The sequence below is a fragment of the Molothrus aeneus genome, chromosome 8 (genome assembly GCF_037042795.1).
Source record: "Molothrus aeneus isolate 106 chromosome 8, BPBGC_Maene_1.0, whole genome shotgun sequence".
Taxonomy (NCBI): domain Eukaryota; kingdom Metazoa; phylum Chordata; class Aves; order Passeriformes; family Icteridae; genus Molothrus; species Molothrus aeneus.
The window spans coordinates 20,891,805-20,912,591 of record NC_089653.1 but is presented as its reverse complement, the minus strand read 5'-3'; the positions used below and the strand labels follow the sequence as shown (position 1 = coordinate 20,912,591).

General features: G+C 38.4%; 2 protein-coding genes across 3 annotated transcripts in view; one reads left to right on the top strand and one right to left on the bottom strand.

The window, feature by feature from the left end:
- The window catches only part of DNTT (DNA nucleotidylexotransferase), a 127,967-nt gene extending 117,032 nt beyond the window's left edge, over nucleotides 1-10,935 (bottom strand). The window contains exon 1 of the mRNA XM_066554508.1: nucleotides 10,889-10,935. The gene's annotated coding sequence lies outside the window, so the exon portion shown is untranslated. The remainder of the gene's footprint in view (nucleotides 1-10,888) is intronic.
- BLNK (B cell linker) overlaps nucleotides 1-20,787 on the top strand; it is an 83,942-nt gene that overhangs the window by 10,830 nt on the left and 52,325 nt on the right. For both annotated transcript variants that reach the window (XM_066554503.1, XM_066554499.1), the window contains exon 2: nucleotides 13,847-13,893. In XM_066554503.1, the coding sequence (XP_066410600.1) occupies nucleotides 13,847-13,893 (47 nt within the window). The remainder of the gene's footprint in view (nucleotides 1-13,846; nucleotides 13,894-20,787) is intronic.

Sequence of the window (20,787 nt, the reverse complement as noted above, 5' to 3'; positions counted from 1 at the left end):
CCTCCCAGAAAAATAAGTGACTGTAAAATACAGATTTAACAACAACACCCATCCATTTCATCACCGTCTTACATTATTAGGGAGTTTGATTTTTTTCTTTTTTTCTTTACTTTTATTGCACCAGAAATGGCTACAAGTAATTGGAACGTATAATTGAAGTAAAATGGTCTTGGCTAGCAGCTTTACTCACTAGAATGAATGTGGAAAGCCACTAAAAAATAGTAGTTAGAGTATTTCTTGAACTATGAAGAAACTTAAGTAATCAAACTTCCCAGTTTTATCCAAAAAAGTTTTTATTTTGATCATGGTCAATTAAAAAAGAACTGGATTCACATTTGTAATGAGTTCATATTGAACTCATTACAAACCTTTTGACACTTCTAATAAACAATTTGCCAGCAATTGATAATTGACATATCAAAATTCAAATGCTCTCTCTTTTTGTTCTTTTCCTGTTTTACAAGTGTATATACCCAATTGTAAGGATGGCTGTTATGTAATATGATCATCCATTATTGCCTCTTGACCTTCACAAATCATCAAATCATTTAGAGAGCAGCATATATGTGTTTATATATGTTTAGTGTTCATACAATTCCTAGTTTGCTTCTGCATGCAAACCGTACGTGATAGTCACCCCGCACAATAAAATTCTTTAAAACCTCGATTAAAGCATTTAAATGTAAGAAATGGAAACAGTCACTCTAAGCTAAATTTCAGTATTAGTCAACGGTTTGAGGGTGAGAAAGGGAGAGATAAAATTAACCAACAGTGACTTTTCCTAAAAAGAAATTACTCCCACACACAAGGAAACTGGGGTTAAGAGAGTAATTTGAAGTTAACAGGTTGGTCACACTCATACCAACATAAATATCACTGGCTTCCAGATACCATTATAAGGACAGGCTAATATTAGAACTGTTCAAAATATGTGTATTGTTTTCCTGGAACAAGCTTATTTTGGAAGCCATGTGAATCTTCTGAAATTACTAGGATGTGAAAGGACATTTGCATGCACAGTTTTGACCTCTTCTCTTGCTCTTTGCCTGTTAATATATCTCAGCTGGTTTGTCTTTTAACATTCCAAAACTTCCAGTAGCTTTCACAGTGCAACCTTTCTCAAAGAAAACATGTTGCTTTTCCTTTCTCTCCACACTGAACTCTGCACAAACTTGGTAATAGATTTAAAGACATACTGCTCCAAAATGGTGCAATGGCAGCATCCTGAAACTCAAGTGCTGCTTTATGAATTGCCAGGAAAGGAAAGAGTGTCTGTATGTGAGTGGAAATTTGGAATTTCTTGTAAGCATTTAATCTTGGCTGTCAACAACATATTGGGTCATTGACTTATAAAGCTTTGAAGCAAAAATATTTATTTTTAGACACTTAATATATATTCTGATATTTATTTCACTTCAAGAGTCATGCTTGCTAACTACTGTAATTTAAATTTCAAAAATGGGTAGAAAAAGTTTTTTCTGAAGAAGATTCATGTATATTTTTTATAGTGGAAGGGTCACTCCAATGACATTTGGCATCATTTTTAGAACCCACACCAATTGCCTTGCTCTCAATTAACTTGGGTCACTTCAAGAATGGGCCAAAAGGAAGTCTGTTCCACATGCATTCCTGAACAGTATCTAATGCTATAAAATGTGAATATACTAGGAGCATGATTTTAAAATCTGAATACTTTGAAGGTTTGAGAACTTCAGATGTAGACAGACTTCACTGGGTGCCATAAAGTGTCAAAGAGAAAAAGATTGATATTTACATTTATGAAGATTTATCATGCTAAAAGGGAAGGGAAAGATTCACATGCTGGGTACCCCAGGACCTTGATTAAACATGCAGATCCAGCATGAAATCCAAATAAATAAATGTTTGTGTGTAAAGACCAAGCAGCAATTCAGAAGTATAAAAAACACAGATCACTTACATACTTGGCATGTGTGCTTCACAGTCTGTAGAGCAATATAAATATACACAGGAACACCAAAACTTTCACCTAATATATTGAGTCCTGTATCCAAAACTAGATCTCCTTTTTCCTATTGAAATCACCTAACAGTCTAACATCTGTTAGACAGATATGTCACTTGACAAACAGGTCATTGTACTGTTAAATTTCCATGCAAAAACAAAGGCGGTGAAAAACTTTCAAAGCACCTTTTCCTTTGCTTCTTTCTAACTGACACTAACTGTTCAGGTCTTGACAGCTAAAGTAAAAGGAAATCAAACCTCTCAAATTAAGTTACTCTCTACTTTGATAGCTATTCCACAACATCTATCATCCAGAAGCATCATTAGCACCAGACATGTTGCACTGACAAAAGATATTGTTGATTGCATTAATTGCATTGTTAATTGCAGAAAATACTTTAATTAAACCATTTAAACACACTAACAAATTTACTGGCATCCCAGAAAGATGGGATATTGGGGTATGGGGGAGGAAATGCTCTATCTACAGGCTGTCTTCAAATTTCCAAACTGAGAAAAATAAAGCAGATGTTTAAACCAAATACCCTTAAACACTTTGTAGCTGAGTACTTAGAAAGTTTGCAAAGCTCTTTGTGTCACTGGTACACATTGAGTAATACTGTACTAGCCTTTGGCTTTGCCCCTTCAAGATCTCAAAATCTGGAGCTGTCCTGGCCATAAACCACTAAACAGCAACCTGTTCTCTATCACAGACCAGGAGAGAGGTGACTACTCTGTGCTATAGCTGTCCTCCTCCCCACCTTACAAGTCTTCATCCAGACTCACTTCTGTGATCCAACACAGATTTTGTTCATACTTTGAATGAAGATATTTACAGACACAAGCATGTGTAGTTGTTTTTTTCCAGGGGCAGAAAGTTTCTCCTGTTTGAGCCAGGGCCACATATTGCATTCACTGTTGGCAGACAGTCTTTTCCACACATAAGAGTTGTGAAGGCTGAGTTTGTGCAGCAGCTTAGACCTGGCATGTTTGCTTCACAGTAACAGGTCTTAATTGTGCTCAATCTTGATACCTCTGCTGCTTACCTAAATTATCACTATTTGTGGTGTTTTGTCCTACTTGCAATGACTGCCAGCCAGCACCTTAAGGTCTAACTTTTCACTAAGTTATTTCAGCCATTGAAATGCAGCAGTTGTGATCTTGCTGTTGGAGTCAGTGATTACTCACTATTAATGATGTTGCTTGCTGTGGCTGAGGTAATATGAATCAAGCAAATCAGGTTCTCATTTTCAAGATGCCTACAGATATAAATACATGACATACTCATGACTGGGTGAATTAAAGAGTATTGATACAGGCCAGCTTTAACCATTGTGATTATATATACATATACAGCTTTAACCATTTACAGTTATAACCATTGTAATTACTAAAATCTAAACAGTGGAACTCAAGCACTACTTCAAAAACCAGTATCAAAGGAGGAACAGCAAATCTATTCCACCATCCAGGGAATACTTTCCAAGTCAAACAGCCTAGCACATTTCTGTGTGGGCATTTGGAATTGTTTCTTCAATGTAGATGCTCAAGGAGCTTATGAGGTGGTTTATTTCCAGAGAAGCCATCGAAGTGTTCAGGGTAGACAAGCATGTACTAAGCCACATTTGATTTCCTGATTCTGTAAGAGTATTTATTCTTATAATTAAGATTTGCTATTCCTAGTCCCCTTGATGAAATGTAATGTGCTTATAATTATGCAGATGTTATTTCCTAATCTTTCAAGAATATATAGGTTTTGCCTTTAAGACTGCTGTTACAGCTTAACTGTTGCTGACAGCTTCTGCCATAGTATTTGCTCTGAGAGGTAAGATGATTCTCACACTCCTTCTCTACAGCTTTTTTGGTCTCAGCTGTTTCCCAGCAGTTCTTGTTGTAATTGTCTTTGTCTAGATGCAGGAAAGCAGAAGGCAGCAGATTCTGCAGGCAGTGTCAGCAGGGAGCACAGTTCCCAGGCCCCTGGCCAGCAGGGGGGATCTGAAGGTCCAATGTCACCCATTTCCTGGGATTCTCCAAGATGGATCCCACTGATCCCACAGCCTGACACACCTGGGGAGCACCATATTTAGTTACTTGACTTGTACAGCAGCAGTTAACTAAGATTATGATTTAACTTTCCCTAAGAAAGTAGAGTCCTTGCCAATCTCAGCTACCAGTGACCTGAGAATTGATTCCTGATAGGCAATTTCCTGGTCATTTTCAGTGTCCCTCATGAGAGCAGGATGGAAACAGCACCCAGAAAACTGAGTTTTGTATTTCAGTGCAAAGCACAGAGCATCTTGCACTGACTCAGCCTCAGCCTTTGTTTACTGACATTACTCTTCCTACTAATTCAATACTCAAATACTGAAAATACCACCACTACAGCAATTTTAGCTCTTGCCTCCTTCCATTCCCTTAGTAAGCAAATTAGATGAACTGAAGGGACTTTTTCATACCTGCAGAGATGTCTGCTCACTTAAGGGAATAACAAATAGCAAAACCAGATTGTTTAATAGGAAAGATGAACTAGAAAGAAACTCTGCATAATCACCCAGCCAAGGGACAGTCTTTGTTTTCACAGTACAAGCCAGACACAGAAGGGCACCACTTGACTGAAACCACCTGCATGCAGTTACTGGAACAGCTCTCAGGTAACTGCTGGAAGCAGCAGCTGGCATCAGACCTGCTTCAGCCCTGACAAAGGCAAGGTTATTAACAGAAGCTGACAGTGTCAATTCTGCTGTATGTCACCATTAAACTGGGTCAACAGCTTACTGCACTCACCTTGGGCTGAGTCCTGAGGAAAAGTCAGTTCTTAAAGCACCAAGTCTGCTTCCAGCAGGACTCCCCTGCAGCATGTCCTGTTCTCAGGTGACTGGCATTTTAACTACAGACTAGAAATATTTTCCAGGCCTCAATGCTTAGATGTGAACAAAAATGGAGCTTTTGACACTTCAGTATTTCCCTTTGCTCTGATTCAGAAGGAATCGTTGCAAACATCCCATAAAAGTAAAAATAAAGTGCTTTGGAACCACTAAGGCAGTAATGCTTACATGTCTCATTTGGGTCCTTTATCTTATATTAAAAAAAACATGAAAATTAATTGATTCAACTTCACAAATTTTTAATAGTCTTAGCCATCAATAAAGTAAAAGAAACCCTGAAAAACAACTTGTTTTAACTGATGAAGCATTTTTAGAGATAAATGGTTCTACCAGAAGAACTTCAGCTGACCCTTTAGAATTATCTTTTTCTCATAAAAAGAAATCAGACTTCCTAATTTTGCAGCCTACATCAGCAGAGGCTCTGCTGCTTTTTTGCTGAGGCTAAATTTCTGGTGGACCCAGTTATTTCTATATGTGGTAACTTCCTTCCTCTTTCAAACACTAAAACTCAATTTGCTTAAGCATATATTGGTGCATTACTGCAAAGATTTGGGAAGTGGCTTTATTTTCTGTGTTCCAGTAAATTTCCTTTCAATAAGGACATGCAAATACAGACAGAGCTCAGCCCACAGAATATTACACTGTCGGTGAGGAAGATAGCACAATTTTTGAAAGAACCTTGGAAACCTCTCATCTCTCCATCAGGTCAGCCTAAGACTAATGGGGACATCATGTTCTAGGAAAGATAACATGACCTTTTCCATTGTATGCACTATATAAATAGATTTATATTGCAAATCAAACCTTACTGTCTGTCTTAGAACAAGGCTGTTTCTGCAGCCAGCTTTCAAGGAGAAGACCATTCATTCCACACATGAGATTGAGTAAAACAGGTTCAAAAAGTCTTGGACAGTCAAGCCTGAGCAAACAGCTCCTGGGGTATACAATAGGTTAGAAACACTAGGTCATAAACAAATAAATCATAGGTGAACCCACTCATAGCACATATAGGAATAAAGGGTCAACTAGTTTAAGGTTTCACTGAGCTCTTAATGTGAGATGGTACTACTGCAATAGTACCAAAACAATAGCATCAGAACAATGCAAACCTCAGGGGTTCACTGAGCTACTATTGAAAGAAAACATCTTTCAGTCAAGCAAAAAACAGGTTTCTACCATCTCAACAGCTAAAAAATGTGGTAGATGAGGCAGTACAGAATCCTCAGAGCCATACAGCTCAATGCATATTACACTTCAGAAAATAATTCCAAAAACCCCTTGGTTTTAATTTGAAGTGTTAGAGCAGCAATACTACAGACAGTTCTCCATCAGTGTAATAAATTCCAGCTGCCCTAAAGGATGTAGAGTACTCTACTGTCTACTCCTTCCAGTAAGGGAAACATCTAGATCTCAAATTCCCATTACATGTTGAACACAGCTCTTAGTAACACAGTATTGGATTGGCAGGTTTTTAACTAAAAGCATGCCTCAAGACAAAATAACAGCAGCATTCCATGAGGGATGACAAATCCACAGCAGCCCAAGAAACCCAATCTCAGCAGTCCTATTTACAACAAGCACATCCTGAATATATTCCCTTGCTACCACCACTGCCAGCAACACAACTCCATTTGTACTATGAAAGGTTTTATATAAACCAAACACAGAGGCAGCTGCTCTGAAATCTTAGAGATCTCATATATATTAACCATTCTGGTGCTACTAGCATGCTTCCACAACTTTGGAAAGGCACCAGTGTCCCAGAGGTAAGAAGTAGCCCCAGGGAGTGCAGACAAAGTCAGAGTGACTTTGCACACAGCAATTGGCCTCATGTCATTGCAACAGCTCCCACTCAGACCCAAAAGGTCAGAAGCTTATTAGAGCTCTTAAGCACCTGCAGTGGATTACCAGGCTCAGGACAGACAAGATTACATCTCCCAGCTCTGGCTGGCACAAGTGTTAACAACCAATCTCATCCTTAGAGAGGAGCTCTGCAGCAAACAGGATTGCTGCTCAGCTCTGCTTTCCCACTAAAGCAGCAGGCTCGCCTATCTGAAATGACAGCTGCTGTTTCTTATACCACTCCTATAACTGTGACTCAAGTCTCACTGCAGAATGTCAACATTTGTGTTCAACAAATATGATTCACCATGTTTTGAAAGTAACAGAAATGGAATGTAGAGGCAGCATATGATTCACTCCAGCCTTGAAACTGCACAACTGCACAAACACACATTGAATTAGAATTATGCTACCAACATCTTTTATCTCTGAAATATTTGCAACACTTATTGTGAAATGAGAAAACTGTAAAATAAACACTTACAACCAGAAATAAATCAATATAGTTTGACAATTCTTGCCACAAACTGCTAACCCAGAAAAAATAATCTATTATTTTTTTCCTCCCACTCCTAATCACACTTTCACTGAAGCACACTTCCTTTCCTTCTTCCTTCAGATTTGTCTTTGTCTTCACCCAGTCTTCTAATGCTGATCTCTTTCATTTTATAATCTCGGAGATAGCTTTGAATTAAGCTTTGATATTTTTCCATGTTCATTTTAAATTGCACCATTTGACTGTAGGTATGGTGCCCCTAAGCCATGTTTTAAAAAATAATTTCTAAAATAATTGATATTTCATTTTTGCATAACTTTGCTTGTTATTAGTAATTTATACATTATGTATATAATGGCACTGGAGGCAAAGATAAATTAAAGTCTCAGTGGGGCAGGCATGCAGAGTTTTAGCAAGGGATTTTTTTCTTCAAAGACACAAGCTAGACAAAAGAGAAAAGCAAAATATTTTAAATGCCCCTTGAACAAAAATGTGAATTAGAAATTAATATATTAACCATGATTTAGCAAATGAAGATGACAATTATTTAGGCACATGCCTATGTGCTTTCTTGATGCCTCGCCTGAATTCAGGTGAGATCTCAGTTTTGGCCATAAAGTCCTGCTTCCTCTCCCAGAGGAGCTTACACTCACGAGTAATGCCACACCTGAGAAGCACATCACAGCTCTGAGGCCAGACTTCTGTTCATTCATTGGAGGTCTAAGAATGGTATCTCCAAACAGCTTCCCAATTGACACTGAAGTTCTGTAACCCTTACTGTCACCTTCTTTTTTTTAACCCTCACGCCCCTTTCAAACTTTTCTCCTCTAATGAAACTGTTCATCAGTTCTCCAGCGTGAGGCCATGCATACACAAAGATGACCCACAACCTGGGTCATCAGTGAGATACAAGTGAGATATTACTAAAAGAAGCAAGATTTAGTTTGAATGCTCTGTAAAACCCAGCTAAAGTACAGAGAACTGCAATTTTAGTATGCAATTTGAAATACAAAGCTGTGTTTCATGTCAGGTACAAACAGGCGACGTGTGTATTTGTGAGTGCGAAATGTGCAGACACCGACAATGGGAGAGCTGTGAATTCTAATAATAACTGAGGAAAATAAAGCATGGAAAAAGGCCTTTGAACCTATCCTTTATTTGCAATTAACCCTGGTTGATTTAGGAGCATTGGAATTAAAGCATTAAGGATGTTGCTTTTTGCTTGCAGTTAATCCATAAAGAGCTCTGCAATAATAACCTTTTGAAGAATAATTTTAGAATATTACTTATATCCTTGAAACTATAGCTTTGGAATGTATATAAAGGAAATATGCTTATCTCACGCCTTATTGAAGCAGAGAAAAACAGCTTGAGAAAGGAAGATGAACATCACCTCAAGGATTTATGGTTTCAACCAAAGGGAAGCTGGACATCACTGTTATTAGATTTATATAGATTTATAGTCTCTGCAATTAAAAGGTGGACCCACATCTGGGGAGCTGGACTCCACCAGATGGGATTTGTCTTTCTTCTTTTGGAAACTGGACTGCCACCATCTGGGATACTCCTTTTGAGATACATCCTGAGAGAAACTAAAATCACAATACTGTATAGAATTGTGATGTAATAATTTGGAATAGAAATTGCTGATAAGTAAAAATTGGAAATAGAAACTGCTGAAAAAGCTGATGAGTACCCCTATAAATACCTGTAACCCTCAACTATCAGTGTGCAGTTGGAGGGAAAACTTCCCCCACTGTACCCAGCGCTGTATTGCTCATACTTTACCATATTAATTAAAAAATTGATTGCTGCTTGAATATTGGCCTAGTCAAGCTTCTTATTCATAACAGTAATATAGTTACAATCTGTTAATCTGCTCTGCAAACTGGTCTCACTGTAAAGCCACTTTGCACAAAGTGCTATTGCTACCACTAGATGTCAGTTTTACACACTTAAAAATGGTCAATTCTCTTAAAAATAGTAATTCTCCATTCACAATAGAAACAGCTCTCTATTATGCAATTCTTTCTGAACTGACCTTTAATTTGAAGTGCCTCACATTTTATTTACCTTCTCTCCACTTCTTCCCCAGCCCCTCAGGGCATAGCTCTCCTTTATTAAAGAAAAAAAAACTCTGCTATGCATTTATTCCATGATTTGCTCAGTCTGAGATACTGGCCATTTTTGCCAGATGTCACTGACAAACGTCTATACCTCAGATTGTGTCTCTAGAGGCCAGCACTGAAATCTTACTTTTATTCCCCAGAGATATTTTTATATTCCATAAGGACACTTCTACTAAGAAATGCCATTACATTTTTTTACTAAGAAATGCCAAAGTAATTACAGATAGGCTGCCATGCCAGTTAATAAGGAATATCATTGATATGGCTTATTAAAATTTTACAATTTTTCAGATTTTTAGTTATATTGACTGCCTAAATGCAGATAGATTATATTTATACTTCAAATCTCTGTCTCTCAAGAGTCAAAAACATAGCTGTACATTCCTCCAATCTCCTACAAGGGCTCTTTACAGGTGTTTTTCTTAAGAAGAGTTTTCATTAGCTAGCCTTAACATAAACTTGGTCATACTGAATACAGAACTTCTATATTATGCATTTACTTTATCGCAAAATGGAATTGCTATATGTCAAGTAGATCTATCTTTACTTCCTTCCCCAAAAAAAAAATCATTGAAGAAAATTGGGATGAAGTCAAATTCATTATACATTATTACAGTCAAATATATGTATACTCCACAAAAAGCAACAAAGTTCTCCAAAGCTCAGAACTGGCAAAGTTACAGAATATAGCTCTGAATTTTTACAAAGTAATGACAAGACTGTCACCTTTCATGAAGCTGTACTGTCCAGATATTGACAGTTTAGCTAGCAACACACTATGGTTGTTTATCATAATGTCAAAGGAATCCCCTAACCCTCATTCGCATCATATGCATTTGATGCGAATGCATTTTCAAGCTCCTACTGATCCTTCACAGCTCTCCTGGACTCCTCAAGGTATTCTTTGCACCTGCAGCCATAACCGTCTCATACAAGTGCTTGCCTACCAGCAAGGGATGGAAAGCAAGGAAGGGGAAAGATGTACCTCAATGAACTTCAAAACAGAGTTGAAAACACTGTATCATGCAATCAACTCTATCAACAATCTTCTCCAAAGACATCCACAAACTTTTTTAGACAGCAACTCCATTGAAACCATCTCTTTGCACAGTCTCAGCAATGTAAAAGCATAGCAAAAACCCTCCAAGGCAAACATGGAATCTGAAACACATCCAGTCCCATGGCTGCTGACAGCAATGTTCATGACTTCCTTAGAGAAGTGCCACGGCTGGGGCAGATGAGGGTGTCATATATGCTACATTTTGCGTGGCAACGTTCTGCCCCATTCCCTCTGCCTTCCTACCACACTCACCATCCCTTATCCACCTACCAGGCATCCCCAGGACTGCAAAATGCCCTAAATCCCACCCAGCCACAGCATGTGAGCCACCTGCACCCACACTGCTCCCTCCACAGAAGCAGAGCACCTCAGAGATGCCAAACTGCTCTGCATGCACTGCGCAGTCCACGGGCACGAGCCAGTCCAAAGCTCTCCAGATGAAAATCCACAAAACCCCCTGTGCACCCACAGCTCCAGACTGTACAGATCATACCTGCTCTCTGCTTTTGATGCAAGGCAGCTCCTCTGTCAGCACCCATGGTGGCAGGCAGCTACAGCAGGATGGGCTCAGGGCCAAGACATGCTTCTGCAAGGAAAGGGGCAAAGACACACCTCAGACACTGGCACTACTACAGCATTTCTCTGGCTCCAGGATGCTATCTGCAGAACAAAGCTGGCTGGCTTGATCTGCAAGATAGGAATTTTGGTTACTCTGAGCTACTGAACTGAGTGAGTGAGAAAGTTGATATTGGGTGAATGAAGCAGCCAGTAGAAATGAGGAAATCAACATCAGTCTAGAAGAGCATAGATTTTTTAATATACTTTCTAAATTATAAATTGTATATTATATATTTTAATATTATCTATTTCTAATATTATATATTTTTAAATATTATATATTAATACTATACCTATTTATATGCTTTCTAAATTATAATTATGCTTTAATATAAAATTGTAAATATAAAACCCAAACAACAAGCCAAACACACAAAAAACCAACCAAAGAAAAAAAGAAAACAAGAAAAAAACCTTAAGAACAATCTGTCCCTTTATTTCCTCATTGTATATTTGACAACACAAATCCCTCCAGGAAAGAAACTACTTTAACTTCTTCTTTATCACACGAACTCATTTGCAACTTATTCCATTCATGCCAATATGAATCACTAACAATGTATATCATGAGCAACAACAGAAGCAATGGTTAATTAAAACCTGGAAGCATTAGTCATCTTCCTACAGAAGTTACCATGTAATTTCAAAAGTGTTGAGGTTCGCAAGATATTTTTGTACTCTTTCCTAGGACCAGAATTCTGCTGCTGAAGAGCAGCAGCAGCTCTTAGTTGCAATCAATCATGCATTTTACTGAAGAAGGGAAAAAAAAAAAAAAGCTTTCAGCTGGACCCATAGCTATCAATCATCTCAAACCTCAGTGAGACACATAGCTTGATCCCTTCATTGAAGATTGTCCCGGGGAGGAAAAATAGGTTAAAACTCTCTCAATAGAACATTCCTCAATAAGGGAATGGCTTAGTTCCATAGCTTCCTTCTCTACCAAGCTCCACTGCAAATTTTAAAAGTGCCTGATCTAACCATACACACAGCACTTGCCTGCGTGGAAAGGCAGCTGTGCTTAGGCAGCACATTCCAAACAACAGCATCTTGGAAGGACTGAAAGTTACACAAGATATTAAGCTATTTCTCTGAAAACAAGCCATTATACCCCAGCAATTTTTATACGAACAAGTAAAGGTTTAAGTACTCTATTTTGCAAAGAAAAGGGAGCGAACAAGAATCAAACCTTTGCAACAAAAAGCATAGCTGCCTCCTCTTCTTACTTACAAAGTGCAAGAGGAGGTGAGGAAATAGCCCTGGTCCTGCTGTTCATTGATATGCAGAGGCAATTGGGTGAGTCACCGCTACAGCTGATGAAGCCAAAGGAGCCCAGATGGGCCTGAATGGCAATCACACAGTTCAATGCAGCTTTAAATTTCCTCAGGAATATGGTGATTTCTAGATCTGCTGGATCATCTGCTAATTACCATACCCACTACATGTAGATATGCAGCTGCTTTTTGTTACAGTATAATTACAGGCTAAGTATTAAATGTAGGGGCTTCTCTACTGTCTGAAATGGCGTATTTTCCCAACAAGTATGTCAAAGAAATGCAGAGATTCACTGGGATTGAAATATAGACTGAGGAAATATGTTTTCTCTGAGAATGTGTATGTCCTCCACTTGATCTTCTCTCATACACTTATTAGTGTCTCCACTTGTATGCCTGATACAAACCCATCTATCATGCTGATGAGATGGTGAGTGAAAAGGCAAAACAGTTTGGTTTGGGACTGATGGCTGGGACATCATTCAGAACAGATCTGAGCAAGCATCAGTCATAGCACACTGAACTCACTATCACTGAGTTCACTGGAAAGTATCTATTTCAGAGATTTCACATCCACTATAGGTACACCTAGAAAGTGTCAGGAAATACACAAATTAATTTGCTTTTCCCAAGACAAAAATAGATGGAGGGTTAGAACTGCATCTATTAAATGGACACATTTTCAGCCTGACCTATCTTCTGCTGAAATCAATGCTGAAAAAGAGGGCATTTTAGCATTAGGTTTCTGGACTGAAAGCGTGCAATCCCACCCCTGGTCTTAGTACAATCCAGAGACTGCACTGGAAATTTTGCACTAAAGAAAAACCCATAGATGAAAAAAGGTTTTATTTAGACTAACCTAAAACTCTGATTTAAGAAGTTTGCCTGCAAGTTGTGCACTAGCTTGAACATCAAAAGTACTGCACAAACTCTTTGTTTACATTGAGCTGAGAGGTATATAGAGCTACACAAACTATAGAAATCATTTGGGGAAACTCTTTCCAGTACCTGCATTAGCTAGTTCAGCATTAGAATGGGCACTTTATAGTACTCTACAAATTCTATTTCTTTGTCATCACCAGCTCTTCATAGGTTGAGAAGTCATGCAGAACTTTAGAACAAGAACAGAGGAAACATGAGGTTAATAATATCCCAGCCATTGTTAAAGTATCTTCCACTCAGCCATTGTTATACTAATCTGCTGATTTGAGTGAAAAAAATACAAAGAAATTCTGTGATGAAGTGACCTTATAAATGGCTTGCTTATCACTTCTTGGATGATTCATTAACCAGCCTAATTTAATCTGCCACATGCCTGGTAAAATTCCAGTTTAGCAATGTAGTCTGTACTACCAGCTTTCTAGAAATGTTACAACAGGCTAATAACAAAAAGTTAAGCATTAACCAAGATGAGACAAGCATGTAGTTACAGAACTAAAAACTGTTTTTTCAGGTCTTTCCTTCGCTCACTTTTTAAAATATCATGTATTTCACTTCTTGAATTGCTCTTGATTAAAATGATCTTCATTTAATTTAAAAAAACCTGTTTTCTCTCTTTTCAGAATGCATCCGCACATGAGCTGAGCAGATTCAAAACAATGCACCAGCCGTAAGTTTCTCATTATTTTCCACTTCCCCATTGAATGACTAATACACTTCTACTCTGATAGTTGCTCTGTTAATAAATCAGGAAAAATGAGAATTGAAGCCTCCTGATCACGTGAACTTTAACATTAATTCATGGGGTGGGACTTCCTCAGGATTAGGATCCTGGAATATTTACAAGAGCTGTGGTTCAGATCAGCTGATGGGAAAGTCTCTTCTGCATCTCTCTGCAGATGCTGGATGTTATTCTTCCTCAGAGCAGAAAGGATGTTATTCCAGAACATAAAGGCTCTTTGCTTGTATTGTATTTGAGGTCAAATTTTCATCTGCTACTTAGGGATTAATTTAACCAATCAGTTCAACAAAGTGCTATGTTGAAAGTAATTTAACCAGAATTTAAATATAGTACTGAATAAGCAAATATAGATATAACACATGAGAAATGCCTTCATATAACTTGTGACAAATCAAGTCCATTTCAAAGGATATCCTTAACGTTCAAACATATTATTTCTCTTGTAGTACTACACAGAAATAATATTAGGGAATTTTCTCTATGAGCCAGTGAAACCAAGAAGACATCAGTTTAATATAATGTGTTGCTGTTCTTCACCTAATGGTTAATACTATTCCATGTAGCTTTCCCCTCCATCACTAGCTGGGAAAACATTGATCAATTTGCAAATTGATTTCTGAATTCCACTCTATTGGTAAGAAACTGGATAAGCTTGAAGGCATTTTTACCCAATAAATTCCTATTCCTATTGATAGGAATTCATTGAGAGCATAGGTAAATATTCTTCTGGGTCTAATTTAATAATTTACTAGGTAAGTAAAAAAATGAATGGACTTTCTTGCAAAGCACTTTAGTCTAACGGGACGTCATTTTGAGAGAAAATGTAGAGAGAAAGTCAACCAAGAATACATTTTCTGTTTCTGACATACATGAATCTGATCTGCTAAAATATTGGGGCAAACAAACGTTGAACTTAGGCCAAGAGTTGCCCTTCTACTGATGTGAGCATTCAAGCTTTGAATCCTCAAATTGTATATTGGAATAACAAAAGTGTTTTGCCATTTGAATTCCATTGTCCAAAGCATTAAAATTCCTTAAATGCACAGTGTGGATGTCATATCCTTAGTCATATCTTTATCCAATCTAAAATGTGTTACTCTTACATCGTACTACATGCTATTGCAAAAACTGCCTGAGTTTCCAGCACTCCCAGTTTAACTGAAGACATTGAGTCTACATTGATCCACCTAAGACAGATCAGCTGACCTGTTCCAGCATGTTCACACAGCAGGTAATTCCCAATGGACCAAGACACTGAGGACAGATAAACAGAAAATTAATAATTGCCAGACATGGTGAGACTGAGATCCTGTGTTTCTCCTGGCAGTGGCCAGAGCTTCAGGTCTCTGCCTTGATGAAAGTTTCTTCATGGGGCTTCATCAGGCAGGAGATAAGCTCTCTAATCACCAGCAAAAGCCCTTTGCCTTTCCTATTCCAGTTCAGTACTTGATATTCTTGTTTTCCACGAGATTTTGAGTCCACAAGGCTGTGAGTGCTCTTTGAGCTAAAACACACAGTTATTCCCCATTCTGCTGGGACATCTCACAACAGAGGTACCACGAGCAATCTGCAGCCAGGCTTGGTTGTGCTTCCCTGCTCTCTGCACCAAACACCTCCACCAACTTAATGCAAGGCTCTTTTCCCTCCAGCCAGTACCGCGCTTGTTCTCTAAGGGGAAAAAATTGTTTAGGCAAAAAAGACAAAATGGTTTATCTGGAAAGAGTTTATCATAGTAATTCTGTTTTGATACCTGTAAGTAAACTTTTTTTGCACTATACTTCTCAAGAAGTTTCTTACTATATTCTTTTGAGTTTACTGTGTCAATGTTGGCTTTGACAGCCTAATGACAGCCCCATATAAACTAGTTCCCACCTACACTTAAAGCCACAGGTCTACCTAGATTGTTTCTGAGCAACTACTGGATGTTAAGGTGAAATTACCAAGGTGCAGTCTCTACTAGTGTCTTGCCCTACCTCTGAAACTCAATAATGAAAGATTTTCCTCCCCACTTGCTAAACCGTATCAGAAGAGAGGTGCTGCTTTAAAACACAGGACAGCAGAGCACTGACTCACTAGTCCAAACCCTCTCTGGAGCTGCCAGGGTTGTGCAACAAACTGCTCTCACAGGTTTACATGTTTGCAGCAATCCCAACAGCATGTTGAAATCTCGATCTTTGCTCAAAGCCTTTCCTCCTGCACAAGCACCATTGTATTTTTCACTCCACACAGCAGACTCAGTTGATAAACTCTCACCCTGAAAGCCTGAGTTCACCCAAAACACTGAACCAGTTCACTCTCAAGAATGCCAGTACAACTGCACTTTCCAGACACTTCCCCTGAGAGAAGTTTCAAACATCCCACTGATTCCAGTCCTGGGCTCCTTTAGTCAGTGTTAATATTTATGCCAGGGAGAACACTCTATAGAAAAACATCAAGCTACATTCAGGAGCACTTTTTAAGACAGTGCAGATACCATAATCAACCTCTTAACACAGATACACAAGAATCCTGGAACTTAAGTGCCTTCCAAACATGCTGTCTTGCTGTGCAAATAAGATTGGTATTTATCACTGCATCCAGCAAAACCCAGCATATAGGCTATAACTCAATTACAAACACCCAAAATTTGGAACCATATCTCAGAAAGAAATGTAATTACAGCTTCATCACCTCAGTGTAGATATTCCAAGACTTACAGTATCAGATGTTTATGCAGAAGTTTTTTCATAATGCTTTCAGCCTACCCAAGTTTCATTTTCCCAGGGACCGTGAAATTAAAAGGCTGCCTTTATAGCTAATGTGATTAGAAATTCATCCCAGATCAAACTTAGAATAAATTTTGCTCTCAGCTCTCGGGAGCTCTGGGGGCTACTTTACAAAATCAGGATTGAAATCTTTCATCACAAAATCAGTACTTTCTATCACATGCTAATTCAGAAGCCTGTTGTGGCTGTGACAGATTGCCAGGTAAATGAGAAATCCTCACCTGCAAATCAGGTCTGAGGTGTCAAGTCTTGAGTTTACCATTTGTATATAGCAACATGCAGTTATGGAAGATCCTGGGTAATAAGTGTGCTGAGTTGCAGAACGCATAATTACAAGTTCTGTGTAATTATGGTGTGGGCAGCATTTGATCTTCTTTGCTTGAAATAAACATCTATCAATTTTCACTTCTGTGAAAAATGTTAATACTTTATTCCAGCAGGAATTTATAGCATATGCAGAAAAATTAGCTGTTTTTAAATCATGTAAGTATTCTATAATTGATTTCTAGATTAGTTTCTAACATCTTTTTTATTTGATTTGATCATAATTTTTAAGAACTCCAAACTGAAATTTTCCATCCTTGCCTTCCAAGAATAGGCAATGTCTTTTCCTGAATCATATGAATAAATTCTCAACTGTAAGAGCTGTTATATACCAGGAAAGTACCTTTCCAGTAATGCTGAGGTGTTCCACTTGAGATGTCTGAACTTGCATAGTTCAAACTACAAGAACTAGCAATGTTACACATTAACATCTCTTTCTGTTCTCCCCTCTCCGCTCACATTTTTTATTTCTTTATAATGAAGGCAAACAACTTAATGTGGAAAATTAACTTTTCAGCTTTGACACAGACATCAACACTTACATACACTTAACCAAAGACAATTCCTAACAAAAATATGAATAAAACTAATGAGATTTCTATGACAACTAGGGTGTTTCCTTAAAAAAATAAGGAATAAATAAAAAAGAGCTTTTGCTGTCTCTTTAAGTAAGATCCAGCAGTACAGACATCTTGTCTTGTTCAGACAATCTGCATTTGGACTTTCCCCAGTCCATAGAAAGCTTTCAACCGAAAAACAAAGGAAGTAGATGACTTCTATTCCAATATTTAGTAAGCAGGAAAGATTTTCCCCTATCCTTGGGATATATCATAATGTTTTCTTATTATGATATATCCTTCAAATAACATTACACATTAAAATTAATGTTCAGGACAATTTATAAATTAGAAGATTATAGAATTAATGAACCTTGCCCAATCACTTTTCATGCTACCCTACCATGCTCAGCCATCTATGGAATGTCATTAGAGGGGATGAGGGTAAAATTTTTAAATGTTTCTTTAATATTGAAACTATGCTGATTTTTAGGGACCTTCAGCAAGATAGATGAGAGGTACACTTCAATGACAGTGAGAGACTAGAGATCTGTCAGCCCTCTTTGAAGAGCAAGAGTGGATCAGCCTCTGAGAACAAAGCCTGTGCTGGTCCAGGCAGAGGGACTGTAACACCCAGCTTCATCTCACTAAGTTTTTGTGAAAGTAGATATCTTTCCCTTTGTTAATACTCTAGACCAGCCTAAATAGCAATGCAATATCAGTCACACAGCAACTCAATTTGGGTACCAAAATTCAAATAAATGGGTCATCTGTTTGGGGCATGTATGCAAATGACCTGCTTAGGTTCCCACATGAAGCCAGAAGCAAAGACCAGAAATGGAAGCTGTTGCCCAAATCACAAACCACTTCTTCACCAACATCATATTTCTGGACAGGATCCCTTTCCTCCACCCTGTCAGTTGATGTGTGTTCCTTTTCTCTATTACATGTCTGTACTCAGACCACAGAGAAGAGGCTGTTGTAGTTTCAAATCACTGGTCTTTCTTCCCTTTTAGAGAATCATATTTGTTAGTCAGAAAGTGCTGCACCTGGGACTCAAAACCAGAAGAAAATAACTTCTGGCTCATTCAAGCAATGAAGTGTGAAGGGCCATTAATTTATAATCTCATTTTAGCAGGATTTCACATGTGCCCCAGCTCAAGTACACACTGGGCAGAAAATAGAACAGATGTCTGGGCTCATTTTGCTCCATGTGTCCAAACTGGAGTCCTCTCAGTTTTTGGAAGAAATAAAATATTTAATTTACAGCATGTTATCAACATATATTTATGCACTCTGCAGGAGGGACATGTCATTCTTCTTGCTTTAGACTAGCCTCTGTGAAAATAAGTGAAAACACAACCTCTTTTTGCTTTTGTATAAGCAAGGGGAGAGCTTCATTCATTAGTTCATAAGTTTATGCTGTGATGTCAGGGGGTCTACACACTATTGCTAAGATAGTGGAGGAAAGTATTAAACCAAATAATGTAAACTTTTTTCAGTTCAGAAATGAGAAAATAACAGGTTGAGATAATACTAAGCAATGAAAACAGCAGTACTTAAAAATGGGTCATCAAGACAAGCAAAGTAGAGAAGTTACAAGATAAGCTGCAAGGAGAAGTTAAGGGACCATAGCAGGAGGGTCAGATGCAGCTGCAAGCCAGACAGTTGGGGCTGCAGCAACCAGACACTTGAAACAGCTTCAGAGGAGGCTGCTCAGTGCAGCTGGGCTGGAAAAGATGAAGTGCACTTGGTAGGAATGCCACAGCAGCCCCTTGTGCGACAGAATTCAAGACCTGAAACCCAACTGTCTGAAACCCATAGAATTAACATGTTTGCCAAAAATACATATTTCAAAGATTTCCCCCAAAAAAATGCAGAAATTGTGTTCAGCATACAAATAAATACCTTTTTACTAGCACCTTCCTTATAAAGTCCCTTTCCAAGAGCAAACAGTAGGAGGAATGTAGGATTACCTTAGTAACACCACAGACAGTGACATGGCAGCACTTGTGCATAACTGCATGCAGATGCATTGACCCTCATCAACACATGACTCAGGGCATCAGAGAGCCTCTCTGGATGGATCACCTGCAACCACCTAAATACAGACAGTATCATAATGTACATATTCACTAAATTATGAGTCATGAGCACCTTCATGCTGGCCTTCTCATTGTCAGTGCTTCAGAGCACCTGTGTGCTTGCAGTGGGTGCAGGAGGGACTGAGGAGTTGCCATCCAGCACAGGAGCTGCTCAGCTGCCAGAAGCGGGGACACTGCTCCAATGGATGCTGCACATGACCAGAACAGCAGCTTTCCTGCAGGATGCTACAGTTCAGGACTACTCAGGCCATGTCTTGCAGGTCATTTTGTCAAGCTCCTGGAGGGCAGAGGGATTAAAGAACATTCTCCATAGTAGGGAAGCAGGTCAGTCTCCCTACCCAAATCTGTTTTGGTCTGGACTGAGACTGCTGCTAAAAATGATAATGGAACAGTGTTACCTAATCTGTCCTTAAAAATATTTTATTTTATTTTATTCTTCCGCAAGCCATGCCTAATTTTTCAAATCCTGACAATCTCCTTCTGTTTCTAATAGCCAGGAATTCTGGGAAGAAAAACAAAAGGAGATTTCATGTATTTTACAGTTCTTATACTAGCTTTTCTGTTTTCCATTCTCCTCTACCTACTGCCATTGCACATTTTAGGTACTCTCCAATGATATCCTTGACAGAGCATTGGGTCTCAGTTTCTTCTTCACAATTCTGGCACTGAGCTTGACAGACACCTGCTACCACAGCTCTGTCATTTCTCCTATTTAGTTCCTCACTGCACAGTTTCATGGCTTTTTATTATTTTACCAAGCTCTCAGAATACAGACTAAAGCTCAAAATATGTTACCATTTCAATTAACATACCTTACCATGCATTTCACGAGTGGAATCAATCCTTTCCTAAATCACTGATCTGGTTGATATCATTAATTACCTTTATCAGTATATTAGTTCCTCATTTCATTCCTCTGGCTCAGGGAATAATCTGAAGAAATACACAAGAATATTAGACATTTCCATACTGTTGCTTTCATTAACAGATACTATAGCTCAAGAACACAAAAGTAAAAGAATTATTTGTATTGCTTGGAATGTCAACATGAATTACCAGCTATATTCCTTT